Source organism: Gigantopelta aegis, chromosome 14 (assembly GCF_016097555.1).
Source record: "Gigantopelta aegis isolate Gae_Host chromosome 14, Gae_host_genome, whole genome shotgun sequence".
In the NCBI taxonomy this organism is placed as follows: Eukaryota; Metazoa; Mollusca; class Gastropoda; order Neomphalida; family Peltospiridae; genus Gigantopelta; species Gigantopelta aegis.
Window position 1 is genome coordinate 35,596,021 of NC_054712.1, and position 22,932 is coordinate 35,618,952.

At 35.6% G+C, this 22,932-nt stretch overlaps 2 protein-coding genes across 2 annotated transcripts in view; one reads left to right on the forward strand and one right to left on the reverse strand.

Annotated features, from left to right (window-relative positions):
- Positions 1–18,690, reverse strand: part of LOC121388999 (5-oxoprolinase-like) — a 52,330-nt gene extending 33,640 nt beyond the window's left edge. The window contains exons 1-10 of the mRNA XM_041520587.1: positions 18,514–18,690; positions 13,213–13,404; positions 11,103–11,228; positions 10,073–10,179; positions 9,527–9,642; positions 8,482–8,561; positions 6,910–6,962; positions 4,988–5,100; positions 1,188–1,276; positions 88–205 (exon numbers count right to left, since the gene is read on the reverse strand). Of these exons, the coding sequence (XP_041376521.1) occupies positions 88–205; positions 1,188–1,276; positions 4,988–5,100; positions 6,910–6,962; positions 8,482–8,561; positions 9,527–9,642; positions 10,073–10,179; positions 11,103–11,228; positions 13,213–13,404; positions 18,514–18,690 (1,171 nt within the window). The remainder of the gene's footprint in view (positions 1–87; positions 206–1,187; positions 1,277–4,987; positions 5,101–6,909; positions 6,963–8,481; positions 8,562–9,526; positions 9,643–10,072; positions 10,180–11,102; positions 11,229–13,212; positions 13,405–18,513) is intronic.
- Positions 18,691–18,731: 41 nt separating this feature from the next.
- LOC121388998 (exosome complex component RRP41-like) lies at positions 18,732–21,491 on the forward strand. Its single transcript, XM_041520586.1, has 3 exons — positions 18,732–18,944; positions 19,994–20,200; positions 21,031–21,491. The coding sequence occupies exons 1-3, from the start codon at positions 18,774–18,776 to the stop codon at positions 21,394–21,396; spliced, it is 744 nt and encodes a 247-aa protein (XP_041376520.1). The 5' UTR covers positions 18,732–18,773; the 3' UTR covers positions 21,397–21,491.
- The last annotated feature ends 1,441 nt before the right edge of the window (positions 21,492–22,932 follow it).

A 22,932-nucleotide genomic window follows, 5' to 3' on the forward strand; every position in this document is an offset into this window, starting at 1 on the left:
AATCCTAGGCCGACCATGCATTAGGCAAGTGCTTTACAAGTGGCCTATGACCCCCCAATCCCATTAGAACTAAAGTTTGAATCCTACCCTTTTTGTAGCACACTGGACCAGGGTGAGCGCCAGCTGATTCGGGCCCTACTACAAACATCCCGGATCGGAAAAACAGCATGGAGCCACCACCAGCAGCTACAGTGTTGATATCCAGCTGAAAATTATGTATACGTCCAAATCAAAATGATGCACTAACACATGGGAGAGACAGATGGATGGATGGATGGATGATTGATGGATGGATGGAGGGAGGGACAGATGGATGGATGAGTAGATAGATGGAAAAGGGCTCATTCACACTGAATGTGGTGTTCGTGTGGAGTGGCTATAAAAATTAAAATACGCTATCTCCAATGTTAGCATTCACACTGGATGGGTGTGATGCAGTAAAAGAAGCGATGCATTGAAATAATTGGTTGCAAATGTTTATATATATTAAGCCAATGTTATTTAATTATTTTAACAAACAGCCAAGTGCAACTATGATATTTCACCTTTAACAGGAACACATTAAAAAAATAAACATACATAGCAATAATAAAAACAACTCTACTTTTAATAATATGTTTAATATAAAAATGCAATGAATTGAGCTTATTAATTGTGGCCGAAATGCAGCAAATGTGAATGCTACATTTTTCCTAATGCAGCAAGGGATCTTTTATATGCACTTTCCCATAGACAGGAAAGCACATACCACAGCCTTTCTCCAGTTGTGGTGCGCTTGTTGGAACAGGAAAAAACCAATCAGTCGAATGGATTTACCAAGGTGGTTGGATCCTGAGATGCAAGGACCTCAAGCGAGCACTCAATTGACTGAGCCAAATCCCACCCTGGATGGATAAATGACTGGATGGGTGAATGGATGGATGAATGACTAGATGGATGAATGACTGGATGGCAGATGGAAGGATGAATGACTGGATGGGCAAATGAATGAATGGATGGATAAATGAATGAAAGACTAGATGGGTGAATGGATGGATGAATGACTAGATGGGATGAATGACCAGATGGATGGATGGAATGGATAGATGGATGGAGATTATTCTTATGTACCTCAATATTGTTGTGTGCTTCATCATTGCAAGAAAATCATAATTTGTTACAGTTAATACGATTGTCATTTAAAATACCTGTGGAGCCTGAATAGTAATACCCGCAGTAGTTGTTTCAAAGACATGTTCAAACTGACCAGCGTATCGGCTTACATCCGTAGAAGTGCCTGAAACGAAGAAATGGAATACTGGTCAAACAAAGTGAACTGTCAGTACCTGGGACCTCGTTCCACGAAACTATCTTAGCGCTAAGATTACCGTAAGTGCATAAGGGCCTTAGACTTTCTGCTGAAGATCTGATAATACATAGAGGATAATAGACGAGTTATTAGTTATTATCAAATTTATGTCCCGAGTTAATTAAATTTTCACTTGTTACAAACTTTAGTGAGTGACAAGTGAAAATTATTTCACGAGGGACATAAATTTGATAATAACTGGTACCGAGTTTGTTATTCTATTTATTACACCAGCTACAGGTATTTGTTTTTTTATTTTCGATATACATCAGTTGCACGTCCACGTATATAGAAACGACGTAAACCACTTTACACTGTTCTGGGTATTGCTTTAACTTCTGTATTTTAATCACGGTTTACAGATAATTCTTAAAACCCAAAGTTCTATTATTCTGTGAAAAAAAATCTATAATAAATTGCATTAAACTGCCATTTTATTACAAGTTTAACACTGAAACCAGAAAGATGTAAACTACGTGACGTCATTGTGTGTGCTTTGCCAAACCGTGATGACGTCATATTTAGTACCGACAAGAAGACTGGTTTGTTGGCATCAAATCGTCTAATAGTGGTGTACATTAAACCAATGCAGAATATTTCCCACTGAGAAAATATGAAAAATATTTCCCCCATTATACGTGACCGCTGGGGTAATAAATAACTTTATACAAGAGATTATCATGCTTATACCAGAGACCATGTAAAATATCAGTCTTCGCAAGCAACTCGCTTTATACTTTAGTGCATCTGAAATCCAACAGCCAATGTGTATATTTGAGCTTGGGTGTCGTTAAAACATTCATTCATTCATTTATTCATTCAGTCATGACATTGTTAGATAATGTCACATTTCCACCACTCTTGAATAGTATTAAAAAAAAAATTAAAAAATGGCAGACAGCAAAACATTACATACTTTTTGTCCTAGTATGTGAAGTCTGTGTGACTACATGTATAATAGTTTTTTTGACGATTTGTGTTTGGACAAAATATGGGGGAAATCTAAAGGTAATTAAAGGCAGAAGAATAATTTATTGTAGTTCAGACTTTAGGTAAAACGTAAAGGAACAGACGTCCGGTTAACGAATTTTTTTTACATTTAGTCCCCAGCTTTTCTTTAAAGTTTAACTATAACTCATGTAAAATCATCCAAGAGCCTGATCTCCCATGTCAAGTGTATATAAAAGGTGACTTAGTTTCATAGCCGTAGGCAGTAACAGCATAGTTTATGATAGTGTTTTCACTAATGTCATTTAGCATAGCGCAGCACCATGCCTCAAATGTTTACCACCATTTGGCCCTAATCAGCACACCATCAAAGCAATTTTACCCTGGGATTAAACAAGCCTTTTTTGGTAATTAATTTTAAAATTAATTATAAAACGCCAAGCAAATGCATACTGATTAGTTCCATAATTAATTAGAAAATAATAATCTACAACTGTCAATACTTTATATGGAACAGCAACCCATGAGTGCAAGTTTATTTTGATTTTCATGTATTTTTTTGGCATAAAAGCTGCCCTGAAAATGCCCTCAAAGTGTTTAGTCTACCATGTTGTGACAAATTTCTAGGGAAATTACTAAGTGTGCTGAGATGCCATTAACAAATATTCCTTTCCTCTAGCTACACATGTATAACTTGTATAAAACCGTCCATGAAACTAACCTCCAATTTCAAATCCAACAACTGGTGATTTTGTTTCTGTTTTACGACCATAGGTAGTAGGAGTATATACTACTATAGTACCAGCAGGTCCTGATCAAATAGCTTCAATTTCATCAACAAACATACATTTCCTCTTACTATAACTTGTAAACAAATATCCATGAGACTGACCTCCCATGTCAAATCCAATAACAGGTAACTTGGTCTCACGACCATAGGTAGTAAGAATATATCCCACTATAGTACCAGCAGTTCCTGATCAAATAGCTTCAATTTCATCAACAAACATATGTTTCCTCTAACTATATCTTGTAACACATTGTCCATGAGACTGACCTCCCATGTCAAATCCAATAACAGGTAACTTGGTCTCACGGCCATATGTAGTAAGAATATATCCCACTATAGTACCAGCAGTTCCTGATCAAATAGCTTCAATTTCATCAACAAACATATGTTTCCTCTAACTATATCTTGTAACACATTGTCCATGAGACTGACCTCCCATGTCAAATCCAATAACAGGTAACTTGGTCTCACGGCCATATGTAGTAAGAATATATCCCACTATAGTACCAGCAGTTCCTGATCAAATAGCTTCAATTTCATCAACAAACATATGTTTCCTCTAACTATATCTTGTAACACATTGTCCATGAGACTGACCTCCCATGTCAAATCCAATAACAGGTAACTTGGTCTCACGGCCATATGTAGTAAGAATATATCCCACTATAGTACCAGCAGTTCCTGATCAAATAGCTTCAATTTCATCAACAAACATATGTTTCCTCTAACTATATCTTGTAACACATTGTCCATGAGACTGACCTCCCATGTCAAATCCAATAACAGGTAACTTGGTCTCACGGCCATATGTAGTAAGAATATATCCCACTATAGTACCAGCAGTTCCTGATCAAATAGCTTCAATTTCATCAACAAACATATGTTTCCTCTAACTATATCTTGTAACACATTGTCCATGAGACTGACCTCCCATGTCAAATCCAATAACAGGTAACTTGGTCTCACGGCCATATGTAGTAAGAATATATCCCACTATAGTACCAGCAGTTCCTGATCAAATAGCTTCAATTTCATCAACAAACATATGTTTCCTCTAACTATATCTTGTAACACATTGTCCATGAGACTGACCTCCCATGTCAAATCCAATAACAAACTTGGTCTCACGGCCATATGTAGTAAGAATATATCCCACTTGTACCAGCAGTTCCTGATCTAATAGCTTCAATTTCATCAACAAACATGTTTCCTCTAACTATATCTTGTAACACATTGTCCATGAGACTGACCTCCCATGTCAAATATAACAGGTATTGGTCTCACGGCCATATGTAGTAAGAATACCACTATAGTACCAGCAGTTCCTGATCAAATAGCTTCAATTTCATCAACAAACATATGTTTCCTCTAACTATATCTTGTAACACATTGTCCATGAGACTGACCTCCCATGTCAAATCCAATAACAGGTAACTTGGTCTCACGGCCATATGTAGTAAGAATATATCCCACTATAGTACCAGCAGTTCCTGATCAAATAGCTTCAATTTCATCAACAAACATATGTTTCCTCTAACTATATCTTGTAACACATTGTCCATGAGACTGACCTCCCATGTCAAATCCAATAACAGGTAACTTGGTCTCACGGCCATATGTAGTAAGAATATATCCCACTATAGTACCAGCAGTTCCTGATCAAATAGCTTCAATTTCATCAACAAACATATGTTTCCTCTAACTATATCTTGTAACACATTGTCCATGAGACTGACCTCCCATGTCAAATCCAATAACAGGTAACTTGGTCTCACGGCCATATGTAGTAAGAATATATCCCACTATAGTACCAGCAGTTCCTGATCAAATAGCTTCAATTTCATCAACAAACATATGTTTCCTCTAACTATAACTTGTAACACATTGTCCATGAGACTGACCTCCCATGTCAAATCCAATAACAGGTAACTTGGTCTCACGGCCATATGTAGTAAGCGCATATCCCACTACTCCACCAGCAGGTCCTGATAAAATAGCTCGCGAACCATTGAATCTGAAGATATATAGATTAAATTAAATAACAGTAATGTTATCGTTTTAGTACAAAGCTCCAACTTTAAACAACACAACACAAAATGACAGAATAAATTTTTTTATAATACCAGGCAGGGTGCTTATAAAACTTTTAGAGTCTAAGACTTAGGACTCTAATAGAGTCTGTGACACTAATGTCATGACAACGCCATACAAATTGTATGCGTTTGATGTCATTAGAGACTGAGTCTGGACTCTTATAAAGGTTTTACAGGCACAGGCCCAGGTTTCTAATGGGGTTTTTTAAAATTGTCTGAACTGGCACAAACATCACATACTGAGGTAGAATGAGACATCAAGAAAGGTTGAAATGTCAATTTGTTTTAAAGAGATGAAACATTGACCTTAATATCAGAATTTGATTAAAATTTAATTAAGAGAGTAAGCCAATGAAACATTGTGTTAAATTTAATTAAGAGAGTAAGCCAATGAAACATTGTGTTAAATTTAATTAAGAGAGTAAGCCAATGAAACATTGTGTTAAATTTAATTAAGAGAGTAAGCCAATGAAACTTTGTGTTAAATTTAATTAAGAGAGTAAGCCAATGAAACATTGTGTTAAATTTAATTAAGAGAATAAGCCAATAAAACTTTGTGTTAAATTTAATTAAGAGAGTAAGCCAATGAAACATTGTGTTAAATTTAATTAAGAGAGTAAGCCAATAAAACTTTGTGTTAAATTTAATTAAGAGAGTAAGCCAATAAAACTTTGTGTTAAATTTAATTAAGAGAGTAAGCCAATGAAACATTGTGTTAAATTTAATTAAGATAGTAAGCCAATGAAACTTTGTGTTAAATTTAATTAAGAGAGTAAGCCAATGAAACTTTGTGTTAAATTTAATTAAGAGAGTAAGCCAATAAAACTTTGTGTTAAATTTAATTAAGAGAGTAAGCCAATGAAACATTGTGTTAAATTTAATTAAGAGAGTAAGCCAATGAAACTTTGTGTTAAATTTAATTAAGAGAGTAAGCCAATGAAACATTGTGTTAAATTTAATTAAGAGAGTAAGCCAATAAAACATTGTGTTAAATTTAATTAAGATAGTAAGCCAATGAAACTTTGTGTTAAATTTAATTAAGAGAGTAAGCCAATGAAACTTTGTGTTAAATTTAATTAAGAGAGTTAGCCAATAAAACATTGTGTTAAATTTAATTAAGATAGTAAGCCAATGAAACTTTGTGTTAAATTTAATTAAGAGAGTAAGCCAATAAAACATTGTGTTAAATTTAATTAAGAGAATAAGCCAATGAAACATTGTGTCAAATTTAATTAAGACAGTAAGCCAATGAAACATTGTGTTAAATTTAATTAAGAGTGTAAGCCAATGAAACACTGTGTAAGATTTAATCAAAAGAATAATCCAATGAAACAGTGTCATGGGTTTTATCCAGGTGTTTCTGTGGTACATAACTTAGGCCCCTTCCTGAAAGCAAGTGGCACTGAAAATTCTCAATGTAATGTGTAAATATTCTGGAAATAATGTGTTTTGATAACTTTAGATGCATTACATCATTCAATTGCCTAAAAATATCCCAATTATGATTAAATCATGCTATTTTTCCAAATCACATCAGCCATGGGATCGTGCTGAAAAATCCTGGATAAATATCATTGTGTTACAACCCATTAGCTGCAAAGACATCCTACCAAATTACTCTAACAAAATGGTAGTGAAATATTAACTAGCAAAGGTTAATTTTTCCATGTTTTAAAAATTATGTTATTGATGTTACCAAGCATTAGAAGTATACTACAAGTAGGTCTTACTTAGTAACTGGGGTAAGTCCACCATCAGACTGCATAAACAGCACTCGGGTATCCTGATAACAGAAAATTAATTTCTTATTACACAAAGAACATTTATTAACAAAGTCGTGTTTCTAGACTGAGTTAAAGATTCAGGCTACATATTTTCGAAGCTATCATAAAACTGTCATGGGCTATGACGTCACTATGACACACATCACAGCTCCTGGCGGTTTTACGACATTAGAAAATATGGGTCCATGATCAAATATATAAGGGAACTGATCACATGAAAAGGGTGGTGATAGGTGTAATTATTATTATGTTATGCCTGGTGGGTCTGGATCTTTTTCCTATGTGTACTTGGTTTGAACATTAAGTTTTAGTTTGTTGAATGTGGGTATATTAAAATTGCATCCTAACCCCCTCACTCTTTCATGTGATGAATTCAGGAATGGAACAGAACAAATGATGTAAAATAAATGAATGAGTGAATAAATGAATGGATGGATGGATGGATGGATAAATGGATGGATGGGTGGATGTATGGGTGGATAGGTGGGCTTTGGGTTGGATGGATGGTCAGGATGGATGGTCGTGATGGGACGAGATGGGATGGAATTGGATGCATGGTCAGGATGGATGGTCGATGGAACGAGATGGGATGGAATTGGATGCATGGTCAGGATGGATGGTCGATGGGACGAGATGGGATGGAATTGGATGCATGGTCAGGATGCATGGTTGGGATGGGACGAGATGGGATGGAATTGGATGGATGGTCAGGATGCATGGTCGGGATGGGACGAGATGGGATGGAATTGGATGGATGGTCAGGATGGATGGTCAGGATGGATGGTCGGGATGGGACGAGATGGTCAGGATGGATGGCCGGGATGGGACGAGATGGTCAGGATGGATGGTCGGGATGGGACGAGATGGGATGGAATTGGATGCATGGTCAGGATGGATGGTCGATGGGACGAGAAGGAATGGAATTGGATGCATGGTCAGGATGTATGGTTGGGATGGGACGAGATGGGATGGAATTGGATGGATGGTCAGGATGGATGGTCGGGATGGGACGAGATGGTCAGGATGGATGGTCGGGATGGGACGAGATGGTCAGGATGGATGGTCGGGATGGGACGAGATGGGATGGAATTGGATGGATGGTCAGGATGGATGGTCGGGATGGGACGAGATGGGATGGGACGAGATGGTCAGGATGGATGGTTGGGATGGGACGAGATGGGATGGAATTGGATGGATGGTCAGGATGGATGGTCAGGATGGATGGTCGGGATGGGACGAGATGGTCAGGATGGATGGTCGGGATGGGACGAGATGGTCAGGATGGGACGAGATGGTCGGGTTGGGAGGAGATGGTCAGGATGGATGGTCGGGATGGGACGGAATTGGATGATGGTCGGGACAGGACGAGATAGGACGGATGGATGGATGCTTAATGATACCCTAACTTTGTAGAACAGACTCCTGGAAAAAGCTTTTAAAATTTTTTTTAATCATCTGGGGAAAACTAATCATGTTTCTGAAGTGAAGACAATAATATAGTATTTACTGCATTCTTACTTTCAAATGATCTTTGAACCCTGTAGAAAATCCCTCAACATATTTCTGGATGCAGGGAGTAAGATAGGCATCAGCACAAGCTGAAAGTGGATGAGAACACATTTAGAAGACAGAATTAAATAATATGTAATGTTTTAATACTTAATAAATATAAATAGAGCATACCAAACAAGTTTCCGCATGAGACCAACTATATCACAACAAGTGTGTTTTCAATGGTACAGTCACAAGGGAACAAGTATACACATGTATAAACAATGTCACAAGGAAACAAGTATAGTATTTGATTTATTACACTGTGTGACACAGTCGATCACCTGATCGGAGGTCATGACTTCTCAAAAGATGTATTTTACATGTGAAGAGACGATAAATATCACATGGGTATCTCTTCCACCGCAATGTAATAAAATTAGAAACAGATCAATCTCTGACCATTAAAATTAATATACAGGACTGAACTAAATAAATAATATATGTTTTAATACTGAATAAAGTAACATAAAATTAGAAACAGATAAATATCTGATCTTTGAATTTAATACACAAGACTAAACTAAATAAATGTGAACACATTACATGTTTAATATTATAAATCTACAGAATATTAGGATGAAGCCCATAAAAAGTCCAATACAATACTGCAGTTTTCGAAACAGAAACTCAAACACTACATACATGTAAATTAGTGATTAAAAGCAAACATTATATTTTCAGCTTAGATATTTATATTAAAAAAACAAAACATGGCAGGACTTCTGATTTAAATAGTGTGTTACCTCTGCAATACAAGAAGACTCATTCTGGCATGGATAGACTTCAAATATAACAAACAGGGAAAACTGTCTCAGGCCCAGCACTTGTTAAGAATGTGGGCTAACAAAAACTACAATTTGATCATTTTTTAGTAAAAAAAAAAAAAAAAAAAAAAAAAAGTAAACAATGGTCTACACCCATCTCTGGATGTAGGTACAATAATATTTTGACCATGTATGTTTTTTGAAATGCTAAATGCTTGAGTGGCAAAAACCAATTTAAAAATTACCTGTGTAACCCCTGGGCACAATTCTAACCATTGGCATAACTTCAGAAGACAAAGAAACGTGCTTGAAGCCCAACTCTTTTGCCAAGGTACCCACTTGTCTCTCATGGTGGTCAAAGCTATAACATAAAACAACTATACCTGGCATTCTGTATTTGATAACAAAAAGTAATCAATTATTTACCTAAACAAAAATAGAAGAAAAAAAGAAAAGAAAAAAAAGAAGAGAATGAACTAAATATATAAGACAAACAGTATTCATATAAGATACATATTATTATAGATTTTTTGCTATAACAGTAGTAAAACACAATATGAATGATTTGTCATGAGAAGACAATAAATAAAACAATAAATCCCTTTAGAAATCTTTTCAAGAATACTCAACCGGATCTCTCAAGTGCATCCACCCCACCTCATGCACATGAACTGGTTCAAACATCCCAATAGCCAATTAAATAGCTATAATCTTCCATTGTGTGTAGGAGTGGATACACTTGGAGTAAGGTCAGGTTTATAATATATGAAGAGAAAAATGGCAATACTTACGTGTAAGAATGCATCAGAACTACAGCCAGACTTTTTATTCCTTTATTCAAAACTGATTTTAGATCTTCCCTCAGCTTCGTCAGATCTATGGGCTGCCACACTTCCAGCTAATTAGACAATACATTCAACTTTTAATTGACGGCTATAATGCAACGAGCTGGAGTTAAAAGATATAATTCAAAACAAATGTAGCTTACAGATTTTTCCTATTGATCATAAGTTATAATTAATTTGCATCCACACCCACATTCAGACACACATTCACCCCCCCCACCCCACCCCCCCCCCCACACCACACACAAACATATGTTCATACCTGTATGTTATATGAACTTACAAAAGATCTGATTAGGACTCTATGCTTATTGTCAAGTTTACCATGCTAAGACCGAACAATTTTTACTAATTTTACCTTTTTATACCTATTTAATATTCGTTTTCTTTATATACATCCTAGTAGAAACCAATCAATCAATTTACAATTAAAATTATTCATCAGAAACCCACTAATATACCCTTTAGAATAATTATATGATACTGGGGTCTACATTAACTTGTACTGGCACTGGACAGGTTCTATCCCATTCACCAGAAACATAATTAAAATTATTTTTATTCATCGAAAAATATAATAGATTTCATCCAAAACAATCCAAAATGATTAAATGTAAAAACGTGCTCTATGGTGTCATAATAATGTGTTTTGATAACTTTGATGCATTGCATCATTCAACTGCCCATCGGTGGGCCCATTGGGCTATTTCTCGCTCCAGCCAGTGCCCCACGACTGGTATATATCAAAGGCTGTGGTATGTACCACCCTGTCTGTGGGATAGTGCATATAAAAGATCCCTTGCTGCTAATCGAAAAGAGTAGCCCATGAAGTGGTGATAGCGGGTTTCCTCTCTCAAAATCTGCGTGGTCCGTAACCATATGTCTGACGCCATATAACCATAAATAAAATGAGTTGAGTGCGTCGATAAATAAAACATTTTTTTCTTTTTTTAATTCCCATTAATACAAACTCTACCTTCTCCATTGTGGTGCCAGTGACAACAGGACAGGATGTCTTTATTTGACATTTCTCCTGCTGCAAGACAACACGCTCTTCAACTTCTATCACATCATCATACAGCTGAGAAGGGCAGACAATTTCCTACAATTAAACAATACACGATTCGTACGGTCAAGAGCCAGTGCAGATGATAATTAAGGCATACATGTATATCAGATGAACTAAGATATTAAAGTGCAGAAAATAATGAGTTAATCACAGAAATCAAGCAGATGAAAACCTCCTTGAAAAGTAGGTTATAGTAACCTACATGTAGTAATGGTAAGCGACAACCTGCCAATTTGTACTTGCATTTAATGTTTGATGGGTTTATATGAATTAATAAGAAAGACATGCCCCGAATAAGAAAGGTTAACAGACGAATGGATGTACATATGGAAAATGACATACCATAATACAATGTAACGAACATCATCGCCGAGTAAAAAAACCTACTACAATCTGCCCATGTAATACAAAATGATATTCCATATACTGAAGGTCTTGCAGGCCTAGACCGGCCTCGGTGGCGTCGTGGCAGGCCATCGGTCTACAGGCTGGTAGGTACTGGGTTCGGATCCCAGTCGAGGCATGGGATTTTTAATCCAGATACCGACTCCAAACCCTGAGTGAGTGCTCCGCAAGGCTCAATGGGTAGGTGTAAACCACTTGCACCGACCAGTGATCCATAACTGGTTCAACAAAGGCCATGGTTTGTGCTATCCTGCCTGTGGGAAGCGCAAATAAAAGATCCTTTGCTGCCTGTCATAAAAAGAGTAGCCTATGTGGCGACAGCGGGTTTCCTCTAAAAACAGTGTCAGAATGACCATATGTTTGACGTCCAATAGCCGATGATAAGATAAAAAATCAATGTGCTCTAGCGGCGTCGTTAAATAAAACAAACTTTACTTTTTTTGCAGGCCTATTACATGTACTAATACAGATGTTGCATTTAACCTTCTGACTAATGCAGGTGAGATATCTTGCCTAATATCACGCAAGCCGACACACTGCATACTACCTACAGTATATGCACTTATTCATATTTCCTGCAGTTTTGCACATGGCACCGAGTGGAAATAATAATAGAACAAACAGATCGAGACTAATCATGAAAATCGCTGTTTTATTTTATTGTTTTGTGTGAGAAATAGCTGGGAAGAGTTGAAAAAGTGGTTTTAGCGACTATTTTCAATAAAACAACTATGATGGAATGTCACAGCCATTTTCAGAAATTGATAGCTGATTGTGACAGCTAACTTGATACTAAATGTTATTGTTTTACCAATAACATGGAATATGAATCGTAGTTTGTTTCCAAAAAGAATTCTGGTCAGAAAAATGGGAATAATGGCCGTAAATACTGGACATCTAGCCACAAATGTGCGTTTTTGTTTAAAAATATTTTGCCTAATTTTAATCAACATTAACTGATCTAAAATATCATAAAAATTAGAAAAACCCATGAAAACAATATTTACCGATTCACAAATGAATATTATTTTATGTATTTATAAAAACTGCATGTGAGAGTATGCGATTAAGTTATAAATTAGTACCCCGTCAAGGTGATTTTGTTAAAAATTAATCCAGTGGTCAGAAAGTTAATTTTATGACACTAACATATACATATATAGAGATTATTATATGAGCTTGTGTGTCGTACTGACTTTACGAAACGAGTGTCAGGATTTTTGTATTACTCGAGCGAGAGTAATACATAAATCCTGACACAAGTTTCGTAAAATCAGTACAATTCACACACGAGTGTAATAATTTTTTTATTATCCACATTATCCTAAATATTATTTATATGAATAACAAGCTAGGACCATGTCAAAACATTTGAAACATAATGCAAACGTTAACTAAAAAGAGGCGACGAAACGATGTCATTTTCCAAAATGATGTAATTTTTGATAAGTGTTTACATAGAGAAAGCCACATTAAGATATGACATCGCTTCACAAAATTATGTCATTCGTGGTGCACATGAAATCATTATGACACGCGTGGGTCATACTGATTATATTTCCCTGAATATCTTGAACTATGTGGATAACAAACAGGTGTACATGGTGGTTACCAAGTCAAAAATATTTGGCCTGGACTGATTGCCGATGTGCAGCAGGTCCTTAAATCCTTTTGTAATCACTAAAGCAATGGCTTCTCCCTTCCGTTCCAGCAGAGCATTTGTAGCAACTGTGGTCCCCATCCGAATCCAGTCAATCCGAGACGTGTCAAGGGGTTCACTCAGAGGACAAGGAATCCCAGTTTCCTGAAGAAGACCCAATTAAATAATTTTATGAATTTCATTAGATCAACATATAACAAGATTATTGCACCAGTTGCTATCGCTTCCAATTAAGGCGTATCACAGGCATAGGAACGTGTCAAAAGGTGGGGGGCACACACACATATATATATAAAAACATATGTATAAATATATTTTTAAAAACATCACTGCTCCCACTAAGTGGGGGGGCACATGTCCCACCCCATACCCCCACTTCCTACACCAGTGATATACATGCATGGTTGCAATGTGGAACAGTCACTTTCTGGAGCACACCAGTACTGATGCCAGAAACCTTTCCACCAGTTCGCTAAACAAAGCAATGTCTGAATGCACACACACATACATGTGCATAGAATAATATTTAATGCAAGATCTTGACATGTAACTGAGTGTTTTTGAGTTGGGTATAATCTACCATACATTTTGAGGCTGATCACCGGTCACACTCCCCTAAAGTATATTGCCAATCCAATACCAAACTTCTTCCCAATTACAACCCAACAGTCTCCCAAAGTTGCTCTATTGTGGTCACTTGGAACTCGTAACCCACCTTCATATCAAATTGCGAGGATTCTTTTGTCTTGTAATTTGGTGTCGATTACACAATACCTAGTGGCTAAAGGTTTTGTTTACAAATTTAGTTAAGTGTATATTAAAATAAAACTCACATCACGTGACAAACAAGTCTGACCTGGATATGCAAATTAGGTGTATCCCGTTTCAGGATTGAAAATTAGCAGTTGCCCAGTCGCCCGTGGCAACCTTTACTGGCTAAGGGCAACTAAGAATTTTACAAAGATAGTCCATTGGGAGACAATCGAATGTGATGCTAGCGAACTACAGATCTGGCAGCTGATGACATAGAACATGAAATAAGAACAGATCAATCTAAAGTCTTGTTACCAAGATTTTATTTTTTCATAGATTTATTTTGCTTTCAATATTTATTTTATTTTAGCCTACTGCTGTAGCATTTAAAATATCCAAATAAACACACATACATGTACACACATATAACATTTTACTGAGGCAGAAAATATTCATTTGGAGACTATTGTCCATTTGTGTCAAAAGGGAACCGATGAATTGGCAGGTAATTTCATAATCAATAAAGATAACATTCATATACAAACATATTAATTTATTAAGTTTCAAACCCATAACATCTCAAACTAAAACTTTTGAGGAAAAAATATGTCCAAATTAAAAAGAAATTCTTTACAAATTACCATCAAACTGCATAGTTTCCGATACCATTTTAAAGGAAGGGACAATTAAGGCATTTGGCCTGGTATGCATATTGTACAATATATAATGCATGTTATGGCTTAATACATATAGTACAGAAAGAAATCCGACAGCACCCACATTCAGCTACGCTTCGTGACACTCCGTCGCAAGAATTACAAAGCTCGGTGACCTATTTCGTGACATAGTTCACCCACTGGGCGATTCCTACCAGTAGACGGAATGGCTGAGTGGGCGATCATGTGACGCAATGTCACGATATAGGTCGGCAAATCTAGAATTCTGCTGTCCGGAGTTTGCCGAAGCTTAGCTGAATGTGGGTGCTGTCGGATTTCTTTCTGTAGTGTGTGTATTAGTGATTAATATGTGGATTTTTTTTTAATCAATTAACTCGAAAATGATCGATGTAAAAGTATTTAATGTCAAACATAGGACTGTTGTGATATTAGAGCGGAAATCTTTGCCAACTTTTTGGTTGTCGGGAATTGCCAAAAAAATACATACCTTGGTCTCTGACTGTAATGAGAGTGTATTTATGTCCAAATGTAGTGACCGCAGCCGCCGCTAGGGGCGCAGCTGCGCCCATATTCCGAAATGCTACGAATTTGGTTCACAACTGGTGGTGATGTTTGAGGCCAGAATACGCTTGTTTTGATGACGATTTTGCATGTTTCTTTAGTTGTTTTGACAAATACACATCTTCCAATTGATGTATATCCCGTTTCCGAACTTAAACGACTACAAAAAGACTTTTTTTGAGGCAAGTGAAACTTTGAATACTTTTTATTCTGACCCAAAAAGGGCGATTTCACTGAGATATTGATAAATATCTATAGTAATATAATAAAACAGCATAAAAATAATTTTTTTGTAATTTTAAAACCCAAACAAGTTAGTTTAATTTGACATCAAAAATATTTCAAGGGAGATAACTCTGACCTGCTGACACGCAAAAGTGAAAATACAGAACTTCACAGCAGGGACACATTTTCATAAAATTAAACGTATTTGATGCTTTGTCATTATTTATCCACCCATTATTAACTTTTTGGGTAGAATATATATCATACTGAAGCGTTATTTTTAGAAGACAATGCATATTGAATTCAAAATAACTTAAAATAATGTTTTGCTTATCATGATGACTCAGCAGTTTCTGATAGCTGATGTTGATTTTCATGTAAATCATTTGAATGAGTTTAGCATATGACTGGTTCAGTTTTATACAAAAGAATAGTATTAATGCAATGGAAATAAATTATTAAGTATAATACAGAGAATTTGTACTTTTTAAGTCTGTTATATTTGTAAATACATTTTTTTAAAGAAAATGTTTCAGGTACCATAACTTCTCACATCGTGACACAAACTTAAATTTTTTGGTAACCAAGTAACATTAAATTCTAAATATAATTATACTTTTTCATCACTTCCTCAATGAATATTACTGTTAAAAATGGTAAAGAATTAATTATTTGTAAAAGATACTAAACTGTAAAGTAGATGAGATTAGTATATTTAATACAGTGAACATTTGTATAGCATTGCGATCCACTCTGCAAGTTTCAAATATAGCTATACAATGCTAAAACATTAAATAGTATACATAGTTGCTAATCAATTCTTAAATTGATAGCACTGTCACTAATCAAAATTTTAAAAACAAAATGTTCTCTGTAATAATTATTTAAAAAAAATTATAATTAATATTACAGTTGAGAATACTTCCACATCAGCTAAGGACTAACAGATGATCCCACGACACGTTCTGATCTAAGAAGTACACTTAATATTAGATTATGACAGTGTATGTTACTCTCACAGTTACCGTATCTAAGATATGCACCTCTACATTTATGTGCAAAATAGCTGTACACATTCCAATAAAATCCTCAATTGAAGTCTCAGTCTATTTATAAATAAGAAAAAAGATAATGTCTCACGATTTAATTCTATTAATGCTGTCTAATCATATATTTTTTTAATGAAGAACTCTGCTGAACATTAAGTTTCTTCTTAAAATTGGCATATGTGAGGTGGCACTATTGGTAGCCTTTTGAACAGGTGAAAATAACTACATACAGAAAAAACATTTGAAGGTGTGTTTCATCTGATGTAATAAATATTTCTATTTACAAATACTATGTCAAACTAATTACAATATTTGAAACAAAAAGATAAATAGTCATGGTCATAATGGGTATTTTTCTTTATTCCAGGAAATTTGTAGTCTCTGTGCGTCTATGGAGAAACCTGAAATGGAAACGGAGTGGGAGAGTACACTATGGTTATGAGACAACTTTCAGTAGATTCAATTATACTTCAAGCTTGATGCTGTTATGTTTTCTGTTTCCAACTGTGACAGAACCTGGAACAGAAATGAAGTGTGTGACAATAATTCATCTACAAATTTAGACTAATACTCTTTCATGGATGCTAAATTTGGTAGTTCTGGCCATAAAATTTTATCATAATTCAAAGTGGTATATAGTTATATTTATAATAATTCATTGTTTGAATTTGTCTTTATATAGCACTTTATTTAACCAAAATAATCATAGCTGCATTTAGTAAATTATTTAGCACACGTGTGACTGCTGTGTCATGCCTTCAGTGTTTCAGCTGCTAAAATATGTTTTGGGGATATTTTTCCTGGATAGAAATTTACCTTTTTGATATTTTATGAGTGTTTGGACATTCCTTTCAAAGGTGAAATATGGCTACTTACATTGCTTTGTTTCTAATAATGACATTGAAGGTGTAAAGTATGTAAATAGTTACGTAAGAAATTGATTAAACATATTGGCCAAGCACTGGCATTCATCGTGTGATAGGTTTTTACTGGTTTGAGTTAAAAGACCAGTACAGATGATAAGTTCTATTGCATCTTTTATTGAAATCTTCAAGTATTCAATATTATTATGAGTCTAGGTAAATATACATCTTCTATTTTTTATTTTTTTTTGAAACAAGAAGCTTATTTTTCATGTAACGTGTATCCACTTTCCATCTGCGATCTAAATCTTTACGTTTTCCTTTTTATTATTGGTCTGGATGTACATTATTGTATAAGCGCGAATAAATGTGAACTGAAAATGTTATTCTGATGTAACATTTGCATAAATTATTGTCATTAAATTATGTATTCCAAGATGTCTGTGTGTTTTTGTCATTTTGGAGCAGTTTCGAACCAACCCCAGGAATACATATGTTATCAGAAATAATAGTAACCCTTTATATTTTCACTTGAAATTTTCAGAGATGCAACATTAATAACTGCTTGTAACATCTATAAGCTTACAACGGAAATTTCTCTGTTATTTTTTTATTTACAAAAGTGGACGTAAACGACAATTAAAATCGTCATGTCGGCCATGTTTGGTCACAGAAGTACAAGGCTACTACGAGCTTATTTTGCTTCATTTGGATAATATAGTGATGTTTTTTCAATAAAAGCAACAGTTTTAATGAAACTATGACCATAAAGAAAAAAAATGTTTTAATTTTTTTTTTGGTCTGCGGTACCTACCAAATGTCCGTCTAGCTCTCTTACAGTCAGAGTACTCCGGCTAGCTTGTCATGTCAAAAAAACATCACATTTTAAAAACATTTACTAATTTATAAAATGTGTTTGTCTTGCTACTGTTAGTCTGACCAGACAATACATTCAGCTAGAAATCCACTTTATATGCCGCCCCCACCCAAAAAAAAATCATGGCGATGCTATTGCCATATATATTTTGCGCGGTGCTGACGCTACGCTGCGCACCGTCTACGCTATAGTTTGTCACCGGTGGTCGCCCTTGATTCGGTCTAAAAATAATTTATCCAGGCCAACACCTTTTCGATTATTCTTCGAATGCCTTCTCGTGGTGCATCTGAATAATTTCCAGGATCTTCTGATAGCAGCTTCATCACTTGAACGTTGCCATTTGGACATCTTGCCCAAATGTCAGTGAAAGTTCCGCCTCGATCGATTGCAAACTGAAACTTTGATGAAGCAGACATCATAGCCATTGGTTAGTTGGATTTTCCACACTTCTAATCCAGAGCACCACAGAGAACTCTATGGGCAGATAACTCTAAAATAAGGGGAAAACATGGCCGGTTTAGAATTGTTGTCTGACCAAGGTTTTCGTGTGGATGGCCGTAGACCACACGAGTTAAGAAAAATACAGTGCAGACTCAGTGTTTTTAAACAAGCCGATGGATCAGCATACATCGAGCAAGGAAATACAAAAGTATTGGCAGCTGTGTATGGCCCGCACGAGGTAATGATAAACAAAAACCCGCATGCTCAATTAAATTCACAATTAATCAAAATTGGAAAAATATCCGCGCGGTCCCCCCCCTCCCCTAACCCTAACCTTAACCCCAACCCCAACCCTAAACCCTAACTAAAACCCTAAACCCTAACTAAAAATAATAATGGAGGGGACCGGGCAGATATTATACCAGTTTTAGTTTTGTTTAAAATTAATGACACCACTTGAAGTTTGAACACATTATGATTATTTAATTATTAATCAATCGCTAGCCTATTGGATGTCAAACATTTGGCACTGTAATTGTGATAGGTAGATTTTCAGGGAAAACCCTTTTTTTAAGTGCTGATGGGTCAAACACATCCAGGGTCGACTATAAGCCTTTGCTCGAACTAAATTATCGGTCCCATCTATGTTAATAGCTATATTACCCTCAAACTGGTGATCCATCAAATATAAGATGGTAAACCACGAAACAGAATCAACAATTGCTGCGCTTGCGCAGTTGGTTAAGACAACCTTCCGATTAATTATTTAGGTGGAATGAATTATAGATGAATCGGGGAATCACAACAATAGCCATGCAAATCCTTTCATTACCACACTTGTCATGTTGGTTGTTATGCGGCTATCGGTAATGATCTTTCAAGGACAGCTCATGTTACGTTAACTGTGAGATGAACCGTGATACCAAACAATTAGTGCACAAACGGGCCTTAGCATAAAGTGTTACTTAAAACACGACCTTATTTCTGGAAAGTGGACATTGCTGGGGGTTTTGTTGTTGGAATATTCAAATTGTTTGGTAATAAATTCATTTAAATACAGATTATGAATTTGTCATTTATTGATTTTATTTCAGTGCAATTACATGTATTACATAATTTGTATCTAATTCAACTTTCTAACTAATGTTACAGAAATGTCTGATGTTGACCGAATGGTTCGGTCAAACTACCCGATGGGTCGAACACTTTCTCGAGCACTGATAGGGTTCGAGCCAACGGGATACATTTTTATAAACAAACATTCTTATTTGTTTTTCTTACATCCAGATCCGTGGAGGTCGAGGGCGAGCTTTGATTGACAAGGTGCTTGTCAACTGTCAGTACAGCATGGCCACCTTCAGTACCGGAGAGAGGAAGAACCGTCCCCGTGGAGACAGGAAGTCACAGGAGATGACGATGCACCTTCAGCAGACATTTGATGCAGCCATTTTGACGAACCTTTACCCCAGATCACAGATAGATATCTTTGTGGAGGTGATGTATAAAAACATACCTGTTACCTGTAGCTCTTTTACACACATGTACTTTCAGACGACTCGGATACATAAAGATATCTTTGTCGAGATGGTCTATTAAACATTGTTAAAACATTTCCCTTTAGACATTCACATGTATCTTTATCTTTGTGGAGGTGATATATAAAAACATACCTATAGCTCTCTTACGTGTAGTTTCAGACATTCAGATACATAAAGATATCTTTGTCAAGATGGGCTATTAAGCATTGTTAAAACATTTCCCTTTAGACATTCACATGTAGATAGTTTTGTGGAGGTGATCATTGTCCTTGGTAGTATTTAACTATTGCCCTTTATCCACATAGTCTTTTACAAATTTGAAATTGTTTACTACTCAAGAGCTGATAGACATTATATTAATCATTAATCTGTTCTGGCTGATCTAACATACAATTTTAATCGTCATTAATTCCCAGATTGGAAGCTAATGACTTGGGCTGGGTTGTTTCTTCATTTGTTTTTTATAAGTCACAAACATTGAACTCAAAAAGAAAGATATACTTGGGTTTTAGACATTACAAACATGGGTGATGATGAGATGATTGGTGAAGCCGCAGTATTTTTTTTTTCGAGATATGGGTCTAATTGAAAGGGCCGTGATCCATGCTTGTCACTTGCATGGCTCCATTCTTGTTATTACCAAATTTCTGTGGGGGTAAAAAATTTCCAATTAAAATGGCTCTCAAATGCAAGCCCTGAAAATATTCTTGGGATTCATTAAATGAAAAAGCTGTTTTCTTTCTTGGTTCTCCTTCACTTTATTATCAGTTTATCTCTATTATACAGGTGTTGCAATCTGATGGAGGCAATTACTGTGCCAGTGTGAATGCAGCAACCCTGGCTCTCATTGACGCTGGGATTCCACTCAAGGATTACGTGTGTGCGTGTTCCGCCGGCTTCGTGAACGATTCTCCCATCATGGACATCAGCTACATAGAAGAGTCGGTGGGAGGGCCCGAACTGATTGTGGCAACTATGCCGCACTCAGAGCAGATCGTCTTTCTGGAAATGAACTCGCGGTTACACGAAGACAATTTGGACAAAGTGTTGTCGCAGGCCATGAAGGGCTGTAAAGATATCTATCAGGTTCTGGACAGGGCAGTGCGCAGTCATGTTAGCAACACAGCAACATCACTGGGTTGGGATACATAAAGATTGGGTTGGGGTTTGTGTTTTGCTTCTTCTGTTGTTTTTTCTGTATCATGCATCATTGTATTTTTGTATAACAATTAAATGAATGAAGTAGATTTATTTTTTGTTCTTTTTATATGAATTAGTCATTTTCAAGTAATTGAGTGTGGTTGAGCATTGCTTGCTAACAAACGTTTGAGAAAGTTACTAGCCCTCACAGATGCTTTGATTAGTGCCCTGTGTATTATGGTAATTATAAATGTGAATATTTGCACTATAGTGTTGTCGGAAATAGAATAAAAATTATTTTCGTCGATTATGTCTTACATATTAAACAGACATGTAAATATTTTGTAAATATCTATTTAATGATAATCTACCTAATTTAGCATTTACTTTTTTTGGCTCTCATTGATGTACAAGGTGGTGTTTACTCTTGAAATTAAATGAAATATGTGAGTAAACAGGTGATTTGTGCACTTTATTGGAACAGACCATAACAAAGTTTGATCAACATATGTCAATTTCATTGCTGTTACAATATGTGAGGGACCATTTCTGGTGATGGTTTACCCCTATTCCTCTCCAAAACAAAATATTTGTAGACATTTATAAGTAACTTTTGAGCAAAACTGTCAAGAACTATTTTGAGTTTGTGATCTATTTTCCAGTATTAAAGGTGCTATCTCAAAGTTGCATAATGACAGCTATTGCAAATCATGTTTTTATTAAATTTTGCTTTAACATTTAAAGACTCCACCTTATATGCCCATAAATGATTATAGGAAATGATTTTATTTACTAGTAGAAAATACATTTTATTGAAGAATCTTTATCACACACATATGCTCAGATATAACTTCTGATATAGCACCTTTACTGATATAGCACCTTTAAGTGGTTGCAAGATTGTGTAAATTTCTACTGTATTTATATTGAATTTATATTCCCTAAATATGCTGGTCAAAATTAATAATTTATGCTGCAATTCAAAACAATCAGTTATGGTGCAGTTTTAAATTAAAATTTTGTTTATGGGTAAATGAAATTGACACATATCTATCAAAATGTGTTATAGTCTGTTCCAATAAAGGTCACAAATATCCTGTTTACTGACATCTTTATTTCAATTTCAAGAGTAAACACCACCTTGTACATCAATGAGAGCCCAAACAAGTAAATGCTAAATTAAGTAGAGTATCATTAAATAGGTATTTACAAAATATTTACTTGTCAGTTTAATATGAAAGAAATAGTTGACGAAAATAATTTTTATTCTATTTCCGACACTACTTTTAGCTCGGACCAAAAGTTCACTAGCCGAAACCCGAGGATTACTTGATTTGTCAAACCCTTTCAATGCTTTAACCATTTGACTATAATTAACGTAGTGCAAGTTTTATGACCTAATGTTAGCACTAAAGCAATTAATTTGTGGCTGGGTCGAAGTTCGAGGTGCACAGAACTTTTGATAGAGAAGTTAACACCACAAATCCTGTGATTGGTTATAAATGTGAGTGTGTCGGTTGTAACAAAAATTAGTTTCATCTGGGCTTA

Excerpts from the sequence above, each read along its gene's own strand:
- LOC121388998 (XM_041520586.1), top strand. The coding sequence starts at position 18,774 with ATGGCCGGTTTAGAATTGTTGTCTGACCAAGGTTTTCGTGTGGATGGC. Across the intron at positions 18,945-19,993 it reads CTGTGTATGGCCCGCACGAG|ATCCGTGGAGGTCGAGGGCG; the intron begins GTAATGATAAAC and ends TCTTACATCCAG. Across the intron at positions 20,201-21,030 it reads AGATAGATATCTTTGTGGAG|GTGTTGCAATCTGATGGAGG; the intron begins GTGATGTATAAA and ends TCTATTATACAG.